Source organism: Euprymna scolopes, chromosome 43, assembly GCF_053919585.1.
Source record: "Euprymna scolopes isolate OS-2025 chromosome 43, ASM5391958v1, whole genome shotgun sequence".
In the NCBI taxonomy this organism is placed as follows: Eukaryota; Metazoa; Mollusca; class Cephalopoda; order Sepiida; family Sepiolidae; genus Euprymna; species Euprymna scolopes.
This window is the reverse complement of record NC_136524.1, coordinates 19,899,215-19,918,518: the sequence shown is the minus strand read 5'-3', so window position 1 is coordinate 19,918,518 and position 19,304 is coordinate 19,899,215. Positions and strand designations below refer to the sequence as shown.

The 19,304-nt window shown below is 34.1% G+C and overlaps 1 protein-coding gene across 1 annotated transcript in view; it reads right to left on the bottom strand.

Moving 5' to 3' along the window:
* Positions 1 to 3,158: 3,158 nt before the first annotated feature.
* LOC145268221 (uncharacterized) overlaps positions 3,159 to 19,304 on the bottom strand; it is a 339,574-nt gene continuing 323,428 nt past the window's right edge. The window contains exons 8-9 of the mRNA XM_080123524.1: positions 12,549 to 12,727; positions 3,159 to 3,294 (exon numbers count right to left, since the gene is read on the bottom strand). Coding sequence (XP_079979650.1) covers positions 12,555 to 12,727 — 173 coding nt within the window. The 3' untranslated portion in view covers positions 3,159 to 3,294; positions 12,549 to 12,554. The remainder of the gene's footprint in view (positions 3,295 to 12,548; positions 12,728 to 19,304) is intronic.

Genomic DNA, 19,304 nt, shown 5'->3' with positions numbered 1-19,304 from the left:
TGATCTCAGTAGTTCAAATTGAGTAGTTTCTTTTATTTATACATCATGGCTGATTAAAACTCCTACACCTTGCTTTGTCATAAAATTTAATTTTCTTAGTTAAAAAAAACTACTTGATCAATTTATATGAATTTTGGAATATGACATCTTTGTTATGTGTCAGGTATGTACATCTAAAGATTTTTCTGTATTTTTATTTCTTTAATGAGTGTAATTCTAAATAAGCACCTTTTTTTTTTGCACATGATTTTACTTAATTATAAAATAACGGCACTTGTATTTACTTGAAATAAAAAGAAAGTATGTTGTTTTTTTTTTTATTCCTTAACATATTTTTTTTAAGAGAAGTAACAGAGTTAAATCCCCTTCTTTTAAAATGTCATCCGTTTTAAAATAACTTTCGCTTGCACAAAGTATTTTATGGAAATGATTAAATCTAATTATATTTTATTATTATCAACAACATGCTGCAATAATCTGCAAAAAAAACAAACTTACAAATGACAATGAAATATCGATTTTGGAGGAAGAAAGCTTGACAAAGAAATGATAAAGAGACCGACATTACTTATCAGAAAAAAACTATTCATTGTATTGACTAAATTATGCAATAAATTAAAAAAAAAAAATACTAAAGTAGTTTTATTTATGTAAAGAAGATCTTTTTATATTTTATGTGAATTTATTTTATGTCAAATTAATCTGAAAATAGTGTTATGGTATTTAAACAACATTTTAAGTATACCTTATATAAGTAGGATTTGTAAATATTCAATATTAATATATATATATATATATATATATTTAAAATATAATTATCCACTGACACGTGTTTCGTCGTCCACGACTCAGAGTGGCTGAATCTATATATATATATAATACCTTGAAGATGACTCGAAGAAGAAAGAAGTAACATATAAAACAAAAAAGTATTAAAAAATCTAAAAAGAAACAACGACAAAGTACAGTTGTTTGAAGGTGTGTCTCCATGTATGTATATATATATACATCTAAGCATATTTGTATACATGTATACATCTTTATATGCATACACAAATCTTTATCTAAATATTATATATATATATATATATATATACATGTTTTTATATAGCATAATATGTATACAATCTCTATGTATATACTTATATATATGAAGTCTTTATGTATTTATATATATAATTATAATATATAATTATATATATTATATAAAGATTATATATATATATATAAATGCACACACACACACACACATAAAAATCGTTGTACATAGATACAAAAGATACAAATCTTTGGGTAATATCACTAAATAGGGTTTGTGGTTGATATGAGAAAAATAAGGCATTAAAATTGTTTCTTATCTATGTAATGATGTTTAAACATTATTACATGGGGAGTCATTTTGTGTAAAAATTTAATTTATAAACTAGAGAAATACATAATTAAAATGTTTAAACAATTTAATCGTGTAAGAATCAAGATGGATGCTATCAGCAATTTCGTAGAGCATGTAGCAACTTTAACCTTGCAATCAAAAACTAAGATCGAGTGAAACGAAACTGAGGCAAATTTCACTAGTCGGAACATGACAATTTTAATTTTTTTATTTACATAGGATTCACCACTTATCAAGGCCTGGATGCCACTGGAGTAAGGGTTAATGAGTCTACAGTAGACAATGGGACAACATTGTAGTAATTGTTAGTAGAGGCAATTTGGTAAATTGGATTACTTAAGGGGGCGACTCATCAAGAATTTGTTTATGTTGGACTTGAAGACAACCAAATTGTAGTCAGCTGGAAAACAGCCAAAAAGAAGAGAATTCCACAGGCGTGCAGTTCTAAATTCTTTTTAAATTTAAAAATGCACACAATTCCTATAGAATAAATGCAGGCGATGCAGCAAAGGATTTTTCTGAATTTCTTTGTACCCACTCACTATCTCCATTTAATTTTGGTTGATAATATTAAAAATTAATGTCACTAAAATTATTTTATTTTTTAAATTTAAAAAGAAAATTCATTAAAAAAAGTTGTTCAAAAGATGTTCAAATTAATTGTCATTCTAAATTTAAAATAAAAATTGTTTACAAGTTGTGTAAATTATTTTTCATATTTTTTTTTCTTGCATAAAAAAAAAGTAAAAATAAAAGTTGTTTTAATTGTTGCTTCGGTTTGTTTTGTTTCATTCGATCTTGGTTTTTGATAGCAAGATCAAGGCTGCTTCATGCTCTATGAAATTACTGATGACATCCATCTTTATTAAAAAATCTTTTTCATATCATTCACGAACCCTATTTAGTGACATGACCAATCTTTGTATATACATATTCTCATTACATATCTTTATACATATATCATCTTTACACACATACACATTATATATATATATATATATATATATATATATATATATATATATATATATATATGTATGAGCACGTTTGGAACAAAAACATGCATTTAAGGTAAACATGCATGTTTCACTGGAATAAGAAATTACACTCGAGAACAATAACCTGAACAGATAAGAGCTCATAATGACACTCATTTCATTTCATTCTTGACTGTTGAATGTGATATGGTCGTCGAAAAGTTTCAAACTCCAAAAAATAAAATAGAATATATTTATACATGCTTCTTGATATCCAACCAGAAGCCGGACTGAGACCAATCAACAGTGAGTCACAAATTTCTGTATTCTTTGGATTATGTGTGTGTGTGTGTGTGTGTGTGTGTGTGTGTGTTTAATAATAATAAAGGTTTATGAACACTTTCCTGTAGTTTTACATGTAAATATGATCATCTAATTTGAACTTGCATTCACATGTTTGCAAACATGTAGACTAAGAAAATGCACCACAGACGATTGGATCTACCGTAAAATTGTAAAGTGTTAAGGAAAGCCCCTTTTAATTATTTAATTATTTATTATTATTGTTATAAAACTCTATCTGAAAGGATATTGAGCCTTTGTGTATGCACAAGATTTGCTGTCTTGAACAGGATCTGTCTCGATTTTGAGAAATTGATTTTTCTTGTTTCATTATATATATATATATATATATATATATATAATGCTCATATATTATTGCTGCAAACAATCAGCATATCACCCATTATTGATTTTAATCCCTTTGCCATATTTCCCAATAGTCATATGACCAACCAGTCTTTTCCTACCCCGGGTACACAGATTTCACAGTAAATGTCTCTTTAATCTGTTAGTGCAAATATGTTTTTCTGAAGTCTCAGTTTTTCGACACTTCAGACATCACTGAGGCCAAGTTTGCAGTATCTGAAAGACCAAAACAAAACAAAAAAATATTAGCAAACAAAATTTATCTTGTGTCCAAAATCCTCTTTAAAAAACAAAAATAAAGAAAAATCTGCACACTGTACATACCCTTGATGAAACAAAAATATACTGAAAAAAATCACATAAATTGAGCAGTAGATTTATTTCGACATAAAACAATAAAATTTTATGAGTAGTCAAAGACTGTTCCGCTATTTCGAAAACAAAGGGAAATAACTGAATATAATTTAAACTTGTGAGATTTATGTTGTAATACCTATGAATTTCCATTAATCACTTAAAAATGTTTTTCTTTATAAAAATAAAACTACTGGATAAATTTACATACTTTTCGGAATATGATAATTTTTTTTGTCTTGGGTATGCACATTATAAAGAATTTTTCTTTATCTTTATCTGTATATTAATAAAATGATAACGATTTTTCCCTTCTACAAAACGACATTATAGCTTGCAAAATGCAGATGCCACATAAAAATTCAATATAATTACAGAACATACAAATATATGCCTTGATACTGCCTATATTTGGTGCAAGTTTCCCACATATTATGCTTTGCTTTTATCCATTATCATATCTTCCTATATAAATTCTAGCAAAATTTACTCTCATAAGCAATTCACAAATAGAGGTGGTAGCACAATACTTACCCTCTAATTACTTTTTCCTCACACATTCCCATCATACACTGGGGCCAATATTTCATAATAATATCAGATTGACAAGTAAGTTCTTGCGGTTTTTAACTTTTAAATTCAAATGAATATATCTTGACTCAAATAAAAATTTATTGATCGAAATAAGCACCATCAGAATCAACACACTTGCCAATGCAAAACAAGTGTATTTATGTCAGTAACGTAAAAATCTTGCGTTCTGATGGTGATGCAGTTGCTGAAGGTGTTTTTGATATTGCTTAGGTTTTTAAAGCATTTCTCATGCAGTAAGTTGTTGAGATGGTTGAAAAAGTGGTAGTCGGTTGGCAAGAGGTCTGGAGAGTATGGTGGATGACGCAGAGTTTTGTAGCTCAATTTGTTCAGCTTCTGCAGGGTCGGTTTAGCAATGTGTGTTGGACATTTTTGTGGAGGAGAATTGGGCTTTTTCTGTTAACTAACGCTGGGTGTTGCTGTCAAAGTTTCTGATGCATTCCATCCATTTGTTGACAGTACTTCTCCATCGTAATTGTTTCGGCTGCATTAAAAAAACTATAATGGATGAGACCAGTTGCAGACCACTAAGCAGTCAGTATGACGTTTTTTGTTGCAACTCTAGCTTTGGGAAGTGTTGTGGAGCTGCGTTGGCATGTAACAACTGAGCTGAGCAGCACTGGTTGTTGTAAAGAACCAACTTTTTGTCGCAAGACACAACCCAATCAAGAAATTGGTCGTTCTTGTTGTGTAAAAGAAGGAAAGATGACACTTCAGAATGGCATTTCTTTTGGTTGTTGTTCAATTCATAAGACACCCATTTATCAAATTTTTTTTGTCTTTCCAATCTCTCTCAAGTAGTTGAAAATCGTTGTATATACTACATTGTATATACTACATTTAACTCAGAAACAAGTTCTTGAACAGATGTGCATGCCAACATCTGATGGCCGACCACTACGCTCATCATCTTCGAGACTCTCATCGCCACCGCAAAATTTCTTAAACCACCATTGTGCTGTGCATTCTGTAGTGGTTTCTGGGCCAAATGCTTCATTGATATCGCGAGCTGTTTCAGCAGCTTTTCAGCCTAGCTTGAATAAAAATAAGAAAATTGTGTAAATTTACTTTTTTCCATCTTGCATTCAACGTTCTGAAAAGACACAATTGTTTTAAAACGATTGTAATTTAAGCGATTAGATAGGGCAAAAAACACTCTTTAAAATGATACATTAAGTAAAATTATTATAATGAAAGCTTATTTGAAAATACATCATTTGAAATCAATATTAAAAATTTTGCAAGAACTTTCTTCTCAACCTTTCAACCAATGATTGTGATCATTAAATTTTATTCATTGCTGCTTTCTTCTTTTCATCTCAGTTTTAACAAAAATACTGATCAGCCCCTTTCCAATCATCTCTTGACTTTCCAGAGTTTTCATTGGTTGTTTTCTTTCATTCCGTTAATCCATTATTTTCTCTATCTTTCAATATTTCCGAATGGTTACATAGTGTATCAACTTCATTAAAATATAACGTACTGCTAACAACACCAAAGTTCCTTTGTATCACACAATGGCTAAAACAAATTATGGACTACTATTGCTTTGCTAATTAGAAACATTTTTACACATTTTTGTTTTATCGCTAAATGATTAGCCCACAAAGTTCAATACCAAATATGCGTTGACAACAACACCAACAGCATATGCATTCTTCCCATGATGCCACACTTTTTTCCCTCCCTTGTGTTATGTTAATCAGTTCAGATTTTAACACAATTGTCTAAATAGCAAAATTTTGCATTTTTTACTGTCATTACACTGTGCACTTTCAGCAAAAAAATATTTACATTTCGTTATAACTCACATAGTTGTAGACAAAAGACTAATGTTTCCAAAACTAAACAATGATGAACGCAAAAGGTCTGTGTTTGTTTATTAATAAATTCTGTTACAGATCAAAAACTATATTTTTTTTCGATAATGCTATTGTTATATATGTTATTCCATTTCACTAGGAGCAAAGTGTAGTATCTGTTCTTACATTACACTTAATCTTTCCTCTCCTTAGTCATTAAAAATTCGCACCTTGCATTACGAAATAAACATTTATATAAATCTTTTTTGACTGAGGTAATTCCCATTTTAGTATCGATCCAAAGTGCTCCTTTTTTGGGAGGCTAAAATTTTTTAGTAATTTTTTTTTTTAATTAGACATGTATTCTTTTATACATTTGAATTAAATATAAATTCGTTAATCACAGAGAATGAACTCATCTATATATATAAAAGGCAAAATGTGTGTGATCATTTTATATATGTCTTGAAAAGGCTTTTTTCGCCGACGCTCCCAGGGGTGGTTACTATCGCTTAGAACTGTTTATGTACCCCCTAGATAATAATATCTAGGATTTGGAAATGCAGATCACCTCTAGATTTATTTACGTCGATTTTTACAAAATTCTTGCTATTTCAGCCCGTCTTGTGTTCATTCAGCTTTTTTGTATAAAACCGAAACTAATTCAAAGCTAAGGCTCTGTTCCCGGCATTCGCACCGGGAAACGTCCAGAAGCAATCAGCTTTGATCAATGTGGGGTCAAACTCAGACAATTGCTATTCAATCTGGACAATGGGGAGCTGGTTTCCCCCTCCCCAACATCTTGGAAATGGGGAGCTGGTTTCCAATCAGTCAAAGTTGGGTAAACAAACCCAAAAGCTGTCCCACAGCAAAAGTTAAGTCCGCTTAATGAGGTCAAATAGAAGCAGCAGAGTTAACTTTTATTGCGGCCACATGTAAATTCTGTTTTTAATACTTAAATAAATAAATTCAAACATGTTTCCGTTAGTATTTCGCGGTGGCCCAATGGTTAACGTCGCACGTTATTTTTCACACTTTAATTTCCAACTTTTGCCTCAAGGGTTCGGGTTCGATCCTCATACTTACCTACCAAAACTTTTTATTTTATTTTACCCCCCCCCTCCAGAGTTTTAATTTACTCAAAGCCACACATACCTCAAAACACCCAGGCAACGCTGAGTACCCCCCCCCCCGCTAGTCTATAATATAAATCTCATGTCTGTTTAAATGTATGTATGTTTGTGTGTCTCACAAAACTTTCGACAGAGGTGACAGATTTTCACAAGATTGGTATCATTTTGAAGCTCGACCCTTCAGATGACAAATATCGAAAAATTGGCTAAAAACATTAATTCCTTCACCCTCAACTGGACACTTTTCTACAGGGCGATGGTGGCTTTTTTCACCAATATTTTTTAAAGTCATCCCCTCTTTTTGATTGTCTAACCTTAATTTAAACCTACGTCACTTCCGGTATGGCAATGGGTGCAACAGCTAACACGTCACTTTTTTTTCACTTTCTTTTCCTCCTTCACGGTACGAGTTTGAGCCTGCCTGCCTATTACCACTTAAAATTTTTTTTTTGCACTCGCAAATTTCCTTTCTTTTCTTTTTGCTCAACCAACACTCTGATACAAACCTCCACTTTCTTTTCCGCCTTCGTATCACAGGTTTGAGCCTGCCTACTACAACTTTTTTTTTTTGCTCAACACACACCTACAAACACCCGGGAAACGCCGGGCACCCAGGCTGGTTTAAAATAAAAACATTAACAAAATAGACACACAATATCTGTGTTTATTTATTAATAAGTTTTCTTACAGAAGAAAAACGCAACCTACATTATGTTGAGGAAACAATTACATTGAATAATCATAGAAAATTAACTCATTTTCATAAAAGATATTTAATAGACACCATCTCGGCATTTGTTTATTAAAGTGTTTAACACTAATTAAAGGCCCCCACCCAAGAAAAATGAACCTCTACATTAAAATGACCGTTTTTGTATATATCTTTTTTTGATTAAATATTTATTAGTGTATAGATCTACATTTAATATAAATCACAATCATACAGACTGAACTCATTATAAATACAATAATTTAATAAGATAGACACACAATGTCGGTGTTTGTTTTTGTAAAAAAAAAAACAAAAAAAAAAAACACAGCTTACATTAAAAATTAAAAAGTCAATAGTTTTTTCTTAAATGCTGTAAAGAAAAAAAATACATTGAATAATCATAGGGAATGAACTCATTTTAAAACAAGAGCCTAATTAATAGGCAATATCTTGGCATTTGTTTATCAAAATATTTTCTTAAAAAACCACAACCTAGGAAACAATGCACCTTTCCTAATAAAGTCTCTCCATTTTTCATCGAATAAACCTTTCCTTACATTAAAGTTAATTCATATTAAGACAGCAGTTTAACGCCTACAAACACCAATAATCGCCCCGAAACAGCAGTACACACCACTGTATGTCAAATCCAGCCACTGACTGCCACTGCATATAGTAACAGTAATCAACTGAAAATCAATGCCAATCACGTCATGACTGCCAGTGTCCAACTGTGTCTGATGCTGCATGACAGAACCATACAATGGATGACAGTGCATGAATATTGAAGACAGCGTGTTTCCTTTCAAAGCAGTCAAATGGGGCTTGACACTGGTTATGATTGATAGTGACCGACAATGACCAAACACAAGTGACCACCTAAAGATGCCAATAGCCATTAATGCTTGCCATTAAAGACAGACAATTTCATTTCAGGGTAGTCGAATGGAGACGGATACTGGTCATGGCTGACAGTGAATATTCAGAAACACAATGAAAGTAAGAAAGGCAGCCAGTATCCATCAGTAAACACGAGCAAGTATCCATCAGTAAACACGAGCAAGTATCCATCAGTAAACACGAGCAAGTGCAAGCAAACACCTCAAAACAGCACTAATTTCCAGTGATCATCACTACCTGCCAGAGGCAATTAGTGGATACCATTGACCAACAATGCCTGAAAGTTTAAAACAGATGATTTCAGTTTGAAGCAGTCCAGTGGAGGCTGACACTGATCATAGCAACAAGTGACTGCCAGTTACAAAAGTAGCGGATGCCTACCTGTAATCTCCCCAAACCAACACTAATTGCCAGTAACCCCCAATATTGACAATGACAGCCAGTGGCTTCCATTAGCAACACTGCCAGGCAATGCTCAGCTGTGGGAGCCAGATGATTTCATTTGATTGATGAATGACAGTGCCTGCTATTTTCCAGGACTGACAACTGTAGTTTAATTTGTTTTCAGTGGGGAGGGGTCTCCATTGAATTTGTCCTGACTTTGTGTTATACTTCCACTGGTAAATGTCAGTACATGGGACCTGCTAGGTTTTAATGTAAAGGAAATTCAAATTTAAAAAAAAAATACCCCCCCCCCAAAAAAAAAATAAAATAACAAACTAATCTATTAAAAACTATCTGTACCTACTTGAGAATCTGTTGATTCTATTTTTGTTTAATTTTTATTTTCTTTTAAGCAAATGTTTTAAATAAAATTTTAAAAGTTAACTTTAATTATCATGGTTATGTTTGGTTATTAAATTATTAATTAAACCTATAAAACTATAACTAATTGCTGTTAATATTTTAGTCTTTTCTACTTATAAAATTATTGGATAGAAATAGTTTCCAAACTTGCAATCTTTTAATAAAATGTGGATTTGCTCAGAATTTTAAAGCTATTATAAACGACATTTTATGCATTCAAATACCTCGAATTTCAAATTTCAAGGATCATATTATTTTATTATTAACAAAAAATTAAAATGTTTGATTTGTTTATAAATAAACTGAAATGCATTCTAGTTGATTCAATTTTGTAATTAATTTTTTAAGTAGAACTTTTTAACTTTGGTTCTTCATACTACTGAATTTTTCACTTCAATAAATAATCAGTAAATAAATAAAATAATAATGCATGTCAAGAAGTGGCAACATAATTTTAATTAATTTTTAAATTTATTACCTTAATAAGTTATTTTTTAGTGGTCAGTTTACCCCCCCCCCCCTCCCCGATTTATTTATTTATTAGTTCCGTTCAGGTTTAAAGAATTTTAACTAATTTCCGTGTAAAACTGTAAAATAAAATTTTGTAACGTTAAATATGTCCGATATATGTTAGACAGGGTATTTGAGACAACTTCGAACAATTTTGGGGAGGATGGGAGGGGGCTGGGTAGATTTCTTGTTCAAAATCTTTCATAAATTAAAAACAACAACAAAAAAGAGAAATCTGTATAATTTACGTACATGTGACCAAACAAAAAATGCACATAAATTGACCAGGTAGCTTTATTTTTAATAAGAAAACCATTTTAAAATGATGAATAGGAATTTGTAAGAATTACAACATAAATTTTGCAAGTTTTAATTATTGTTGAGTTATCTTCCTTTATTTAAAAAGAAAATTGTTTTTAAAATGGCAGACAAAATAGCTGCTCTTCGGTTACTCATAAAATTTGATTTTCTTATTCGATCAATTTACATAATTTTTTAAATATAATATTTTTGTTTTGTCATCATACAAAATCTTTCTTTATTTTTGTTTTTTAATGTAGGGGGAATACTGTACAAAAATATTTTTTAACATTCTTTCGTTTCAGAACCATTTGAAGTATTCAGTTGCAGTAAACTATTTCTGAGTTTGAGGGCTGGAGACCATAAACCACTGGAAACACTAGAATGCTAAAATAAAGTAACTTGCATCGTGATGATCTGTGCCAGATTAAAAACTTTGGAAATCTTAACTGTATAAATGATCTCTAGTTTCATATTTACTATTTCAGACAATAAAAAATATGAACAAAACTTATGGAATGTTACGTTGACTAATAGGAAAGCAAAAAATGAACAAAATTGATATTTAAATATTCAGTCTCTAAAAAAAGTATAGCATGACATTAAACAACAAGAGGGCGTTAGATTGTCACTGTTTTCTCTTTTGCTATGTTACGCTGTAATATTTGTCAGAGGTTACACTGCTTTGATCTCCATTTTATTCCCACTGGCTCCTTCCAACCATCCTTCCTCTTCCACTTCTCTGTTAGGGCTAAGACCTTAGTCAAAGCTGTATTGCTACTACTGAGGATTTCTTAACCGGATATGCACTGAACAAAAGTGTGTTCAGTGCATACAAGACCCCCCACTCACACTCTCCTGTGATTCGTTGGTCCAGTATTTTTTTTTATATTATCATTATTGTGCATTGGAATGGTTTTAGATGCAATTTGATACAATGTAACCTGTGCCTACTGTGGGTCCACAAAAAGTGCAGTGCCTTAAAGGGTAGGTTAACATTGAATTCCAACTTCAAGTAGAAGAAATGTTTGGGACAAGCGGATCCTATTGACGATGATTCCCACAAAGAAATGGTACCCAATGACAAGGCCCTGGAGGTAGTAGACTCTTTCTGCTACCTAGAAGCTGAGTGTGAATGGTAGATGGGAAATTAGCATGAGCACAAGAGTGAAGGAAACTTGGGCGAAATTTTGTGAGTTGTTAAGCATCATATGCTATCACTCTCTACATTCGCCCCTACATTCGCATCTGGGCAGGAGCTGCTAGAAAGGACTTATTCTGCCTTGATAGAGTTCAAAATAGACTTCGTAGCCTCGTAGGGGATGTCCTTTTCTCTTCCCTGCAACATCTTCCTCACAGAAGAGATATTGCAAGTTTGTCTTTGCTTTATCGTTATTTTCATGGCAAGTGCTTGGCTGAGCTGCAATCTATGGTTTCCCCTCGCCAAACTTTCACAAGAAACACTCGTCTAGCAGAAAACAATATCACTAATTTCCTCCACTCTTTATCTGTGCCTAAACCTAAACAGATTCCATGAGCAAAGCTTCTTTCTTAGAACTGCATGCCTATGGAATTGTCTTCCGTTTTCCCGCTTTCCAGCTGACTATGATATGGTCGTCTTCAAGTCTAATGTAAACAAGTTTTTTGATGAACTGTTCGATATAAGTTAACAAATTTACCGAATTTCCATTATTAACGATTACTATATTGTCCAATTTCTACTGTACACTTTTAACGCTTATCCTCGAGCGGCCTCTTAGCCTTGATAAGTGGTGATGCCTATGAAAAAAAAAAAAAAAAAGTTGCATCGCAAGTGTCATGTTAGATGGCAGTGAATGCTGATCCCTCATCCCTTTCTCACCTGACTGCAGACTAATGACATATTCATGATTGGATGGATCCACAATGTTAAATCTGACCAAATTCAACACATTAGGTTGAAGGATTTGCTGAAAGTACAACACTTGCCCATCATGGAGATTATCCTAAGGATGAATCAATTATGCTGATATATAGTAATATGAAACATTTGTCCTCTTGGATAAGCTGTTAAAGCATGAATATCCTTAACTGAAGAAAACTTGAAAGCAAGTGATTGGACAGGGAGTGAAATTTGGAGGCTGGTGACTCATTGAACCTTAAGAATAGAAGAATGAGCTTGTATAATATTGGAAAACGTCTGACCCCTGAACAATAATTTTTATGGAAGAAGAAAGTGCTATAAACATCGATGCAAAAAGCCATGCTAGTAGATACAATGTACAACCCTGTCACAGGTCATTTCAAAATCGATCCAAAAATGCACGTGAATACCATTTAAGATATTGTTATTGTTTAAATAGGAAACTTGTTCATGCTTACCTGCAATTAATGACGTTTCATGTGTAACGACAGGTGATCCGATCGAGAAAAAGCTCGATCGCACACCTGACACTTGAATGGCTTATCACCTGTATGTTTTCGGAAATGGCGTGTCAATTCATCAGATCGGGCAAAACGCCAGGTACATCCTTCCCAGTTGCATACGTAGGGTTTTTCACCTGATACAAAAATTAAACAAAATAAAAATCATCATAATGAAGATAATGTGTCTGTAATCTATAAATATAAAAGCAAAAATGTGTGTATGTTTGTATGTGTGTTTGTCTCCGCTGAAAACTTTCGACAGACACAATGAAAATTCACAAACTTGGTATCATATTGAAGCTCCATCCTTTGCTCGAAAAATAGCGAAAAATTAGCCAAAAACGTTCATTGTTTCACCCCGAAATCAACAATTTTCGACGGGGGGGGGATGGGGTCAACAAAAACGGTCTTCTCGTGATGACGAACGGTTCTATGCATGCGCTAGATGACGTCATGACCTGACTTACTTTAAATAGTTGAAAAACTGATTAAATTTCATGTACGTTGCGTTAGCTCAGTTGATTAGCGCATGGTTTCATTATCTAAACGTTTTGGATTCGAATCGTGGTGTGAGATGTCTTTTTTTTTTTCTTGATTTTTTAAATTTAAATATTGAACCAGTGTTATTTAAGCCATCTTTCATGTAACGTTCGTTTTTTTTTTTTTTTTACTTCGTTTATCCACCCCCGACCACACACACAAAAACACCTAGGTACCCACCGATTTTTTAAATTTTAATATCGAAACAGGCTTATTTAAGCCATTTTTCACGTGTTCGTTTTTCTGTTTTCTTTTTTGATCGTTCGTTTGCCTTACGTTAGTTTTTTTTTTTCTCAATGTTTTGATTATCCGCCCCCCCCCGCTTAAGTTTTCTTTTTTTACTTCGCTTATAACAAACAAACCTACATCGTCGTCGTCGTAATGCTCGACGACTTCCGTGCGCGCACCTGTCAATTTGGTTCTTACTTAAATAAATTCAAACATCTTTCTTTCAGTAACTCATTCTGGCTGGCCGATTTTATTTTCAAACTTCACCTCAGGGCTTCAGGTTCGATCCTACTCCCCCCCCCGGTTTCTTTTTTATTTAACACCACGCACACCTCCAAACACCCGAGCAACGCTGGGTACCCCCGCTAGTGTATTATATAATAAAGGAAAGTTCCTTCATTTTACTTCAATCGAAATTCTCAAAAATCAAGGAGCTCCCTTCCTGGGGCTAACACTTGATCTTGAGATATGTATATATTCAAATATTCCATTAAAGTTCTCCTTTTATCTCTCAAACATTGAGTTAGTAAAGAAGTTAATATTAGTTTTCTTCTCATTTATTGACCAGTTAACTACATTATAGTTTATCTTTCTTTTAGTCTCTTGGTTTCTGGATTCTAGAACAAGAATTCATCTAGTCTGGTGGAATATCCAGCTTAGTGCTATTATTATAGGAAACATGACCTCCCTAATACAATTGTCTCTGAGATGGGTATATTTGCAGATGACACCATGCTCTATGGCAGGCATAAGGGGAAAACAAATGAATACATATCCAAAGCAATGATGGAAACCCTAGAGTAGGACCTCCAGTCTGTAGTGGAACATGGATGATATTAGATAGTGACATTTAATGCTGCCAAGACTAAGCTTTCTTTTAATAATTATAAGAAATCTTCTCAACCACTAATAGCCATGGCTGAAGATACATTACATGAAAGTACTTTGTTCAAACTACTCGGCTTAACATTCACAGAGAACATGAGCTGGAACAGATACATAGAGGACATTGCCGTGGCTGCTGTGAGGAAGGTGGGCTCTCTCTACCATGCTAGAAAGTTACTTACGCCTGGAAGTATCCTGTACCTCTACAAAGCCACCATTTGCACATGCATGGAGTATAGTTGCCACATTTTGGGCTGGTGCATCTGCTACTAGCCTGGACAGAATGCAAAGAAGAGTCACCAACCTAATAAGTCCTGAACTGTCATCTAAGCTTCGACCTCTGTCCCACCGATGAAATGTTGCATCCTCTGTCTGTTTTACAAGAATTTTAATGGTAAATGCTCTGATGAACTACAAGCCCTTGTATCCCCCTGACGTAAATAAACTCGACATGTAGCAAAATCCCAGCCCTACACAACAGATGTCCCTGGATTCTCAATCTAACAGTTTCTACACCAGAAATGTTAGACTTTGGAACTTCTTTCCGGGTTCCTGCTTCTCCGACTGTACTAACATGCAGAAGTTAAAGTGTAATGTGAACAGAAATCTTGCTGCTCAACTCCCTACATAGTATCCTTGCAATTATGTCCCAGATAGTAGCCCCCGACATCAAAGTGGTATCGAGCCTTGTTTGGCGTGAAAAGGCAATAAAATAAAAAACATTACTTAGAGAAGATACACCAGTCTACATATAAGCCCATGTAGGGTAGCCATATATAGGAAATTTTCTTTGGGCTTAGAGTACTATGTTGCTTTGAATATTTAGTCAGGGAAAAATATCCTCATGTTAGGTTATCCTGACAAACTCCTGTACAAAGAGACCTTAGACACTCGAGGACAGTGTCTAGTAGGCATTCAAGACATCATATTTATGCCTGCATTTGTGCCTGACTAAAAGTCAGAAACTAACACAATATACACCTATAAACACTGTATCATCGAATTAAGTATGACTTCAACCTGAAACTATTCATTTCCTTTGGGTGACAAGAAAGAAAATTAATAATGCAAGAGGTACTGATAGTTGTTCAGAAGACAACACTGAAACTAGGTTAGACTGTCAGTTTTCTTTTTCTTATTATTCTAATGAATAAGTTGTGTGAGTACAACTGATGTGTAAGGGCTTACTGTGTTAGGATACAGATTTATAGGGAGGCAACCTGAATGGGGAGTTGAGCAGCAAGTCTTTGATTACATTACATTTAAATTTCTGCACATTAGTACAGTCAGAGAAACAATGAAAAAGAGGAAAGAAACTATCAGGGTAGGAAATATTCTGGCATCTAAGAACCTTTACAATGTAGGGATGAGGTTTTATTGCTAAGCAAGTGGATCAGAGTATTTTCGTGAAGGGATCCAATTGCAAATAAGTTCATCAGAGTAAAGTACTAGTGAAACAGGTATAGAGATGCAACGCTGCAGCAACGTCACAAAGATAGAGGAGTTTAGTAGAGAATGCAAAACTTATTAGGTTAGAAATTCTTTTTTGAACTTTATCCAAGAGAAAGAGATAGTGCTTGATACACCAACCTAAATATGACAACAAAACCTCATGTATGGGTGAATGATGGCTTTGTAGAGATGCTAGATACTGGCAGGTATGATAAGTTTTTTAACCTGATAACAGCAGTGTCTTCTATATACTTATTCGAGCTCACGTTGCCTTAGAATGTTAGGTCGAGGAGTTTGAATGTTGGATTTTTGAGAAGTGTGCTACTGACAATTGGTGCTTGGAAAGATTTCTTATAGTTGTTAAAGGAAATAAGATTTGGTCTTAGTAGCATTAAATGCAACCGTTTATCTTTGGTTCCATTCTACTACAGACTGGAGGTCATTTTCAAAAGATCCAGACATTGCTTTGAATGCGTGGGATTTTGATTTTCCCTAATTTCAGAAATAGAGCATGTCATCAATAAATACACCCATCTCGAATGCAATTGCACCAGGAGGTTGTTTATGGAGATCAGGAATAATATGTCCAGGCCTTGGAGGACACTCGTGTTGTTATGATGTTTAGATGTATGACTTCGATGAAGTTTTTTAGCGAATAAAGATTTGGTTATATTTAATGTTCATCTAGTAATATTATATAATAATATAACCATACATAATCAATAATAATATATCGTACATATAATATATACTCGTAATAATATATCGTACAAGTTGATTTTCTTGAGAAAGTCTTCATGCAAGATTTTGTCAAAAACTTTGCCTGCCTTGTCCAGTGTGTGGTAAGGAAATCCAGAGATGACTGCTAGGATATCTGCAGTAGAATGCGATGGCCAGAGAAAAGTTTAGCACTTTCTAAATGATGAGTTATCATTAGATTGATTAAGGATTCAAAGATTTTAACGAGGATTATGAGATAATAATTTTACGGGTCAATTCTTTCATTAAAGTTCTTGAAAACTGATACCATAAAGGCAAATTTCCAATTACACCTTTTCAGGGAAGCAAGTTTCTGCAAAACATTTTTTACAGAGTTTAAAGAGGACAAATGCTTCAATGTCGACCTTGACTGCTTCTGTTATCTCCTCTGTATGATGTTCAAAAAGGAGAGAAAAACTGCTGAGATTTATTAGGTATTCTCAGTCATCGTGTTGGTAATATCTTTTTGCTTAGAATAATGGCACTTGTAGAAACACCCTACTTTGGGATGGAACCTGACATATGTACACAAAGAATGTCTGGCTAATGTATAGACGGAATACTTCAATGACTCTGACAGACACATGAACAGACTTGGAATTTGTAACCCCCTCCCCATGACTAGGAAATCTAAACTAGAATCAGATGAGCAGGCCTTCATGTGCTTTAAACTAGCTTTACAACATAGCGTTAGTTACTTATATTTTCTTTATTGCTCTCCCTCAACCCAGAACTGTACTCTAACACTCCCTATTGACACTAGCACCCAAATACATGTATTTAGTGACTTTAACACCCACCACAATAATTTGCTTGGCTTCTCTAACTACACTGACACAGCGGTTAGTACCATCCATAACTTTTCTATATCCCATTCGTTAACACAGACAATAAAATTCCCAACCCATCTCCCAGATCGTCAGGACTAGCAAACCTCACTTCTGGATCTATCTATGACAACAGTTCCAGAGGATTGTGTAATAAATGCCCATTGCCCACTCAGGAATGCTGAACATGCTGTGAAATTATAGACATCATTCTAAACTCTTGACCCCAAGTTGAAGAGCTATTGCTCAAAACAGCAAAGTACTACAATAAGGTTTAACTGGAATGCCATTAGAGATCACATCAGAGATGCACCATCAGGAAATATTTTTGTTCTTCCAGCAGAACAGTGCACAAATGAGATCACTGAGTGGTTCAAAGCAACAATTGAAGCACAAGTTCCCACACGGAAGTTCTATAGCAAACTCCACTCTCCCCAATGGTTTACTTCTACTTGCACAGCTGCCATTGCTCAGAGGCAACATGCATACAGCAGATGTATCTGGCATAAGTTGTGTACAAACAGACAAAAGTATATAGCAGCTAGAAGTAATTATAAGAAAGAAGTAGCGATAGCTAAGAGAGAATATATCGAAACCATCAGGAAACGCATTGAAGTGCGGAAATTAGGAACCCGTGATTTCTAGTGTTGTAAAAAATGGCAATCAACAATTCCTCCATTATCTAACAATCATTAGATTGTTTGCATGGCGACCGAGAAAGCTAACATGCTTACCAGTCAGTTTTCCTCAAACTCTACCTTGGATCCAGCAAACCACGCTTCCTGATTTTCCTTTACGGACAGAAACCACACTAGATGATCTGAAAATAACCCCTTTTCAGGTGCATTGTATCATAAAAAACCTAGACACCTCAAAAGCATGACCTGATCTCATCCCAGCTGTACTATTAAAAAAATGCTCTGCTGAGATTGCTCCAGTTCTCTCCAAACTCTTTAACAAATGCCTTAATGAATCTTGCTTTCCTGACTGCTGGAAAACTGCTTCTGTAGTACCAGTTTTCAAGAATTCTGTCGAAAGAAATGACTCATTAAATAATCACCCCATTAGCTTTTAGCCAAAATATTTGTCCATAATTAATCAAACTCTAGTACACCAGAGTTGCTAAACTTTTGTCTGACCATCAATATGGATTTAGGCAAGTCTGCTCTGCAGATTCTCTAATTGTAATCTCTGAATATATACCATGCACAGGATAAGTCAGGGGAGGGGAAGGCAGTAGCACTAGATATCTAAGGCCTTTGACCCCTGGCACGATTGTCTTTTCAAGAAAATCAGATCCTATGATATTACTGGACGAACACTTAACATAATTAAATCCTTCTTAAAGAGGAGAAGAATCCAGGTTATCCTCAATGGTCATAAGTCCAAACAATATGATATAAATGCCGGTGTACCTCAGGGATCGATTCTTGGAACTTTATTTTTCCTGATATTCATAAATGACCTCCCTGATAAAATAGTCTCTGAATTGGGCCTATTTGTTGATGACACCATGCTCTCCATCAGGCGTGAAGGGAAAAGGAATAAACATATATTCAAGGCAATGGTGGAAACCCTAGAGGAAGACCTCCAGTCTGTAGTGGAATGGGGTAAAAAATGGATGGTAACATTCAACGCTGCCAAAACTAAGATTGTTTTCTTTAATAATTACAAGAAATCTTCTCAACCACCAATAGATAAATTACCTGAAAGTACTTTGTTCAAACTCCTCAGCTTAATGGGAACAAGAGTTGAAACAGATATATTGAGTGCATTGCCAAACCGCTGTGAAGAAGGTGGGCTCTCTTTACTGTGCTAGAAAGTTTCTTATACCTGAAACTATCCTGTACGTTTACAAAGCCACCATTCGCCCATGTATGGAGTATTGTTGTCACATTTGGGCTTGTGCATCTGCTACTAGTCTTTCGCTCCTTGGACAAGGTTCTAAAGAGAGTCACCAACCTGATAGGTAATGGACTGCCATCTAAGCTTCAACCTCTGTCCCATTGGCGAAATGATA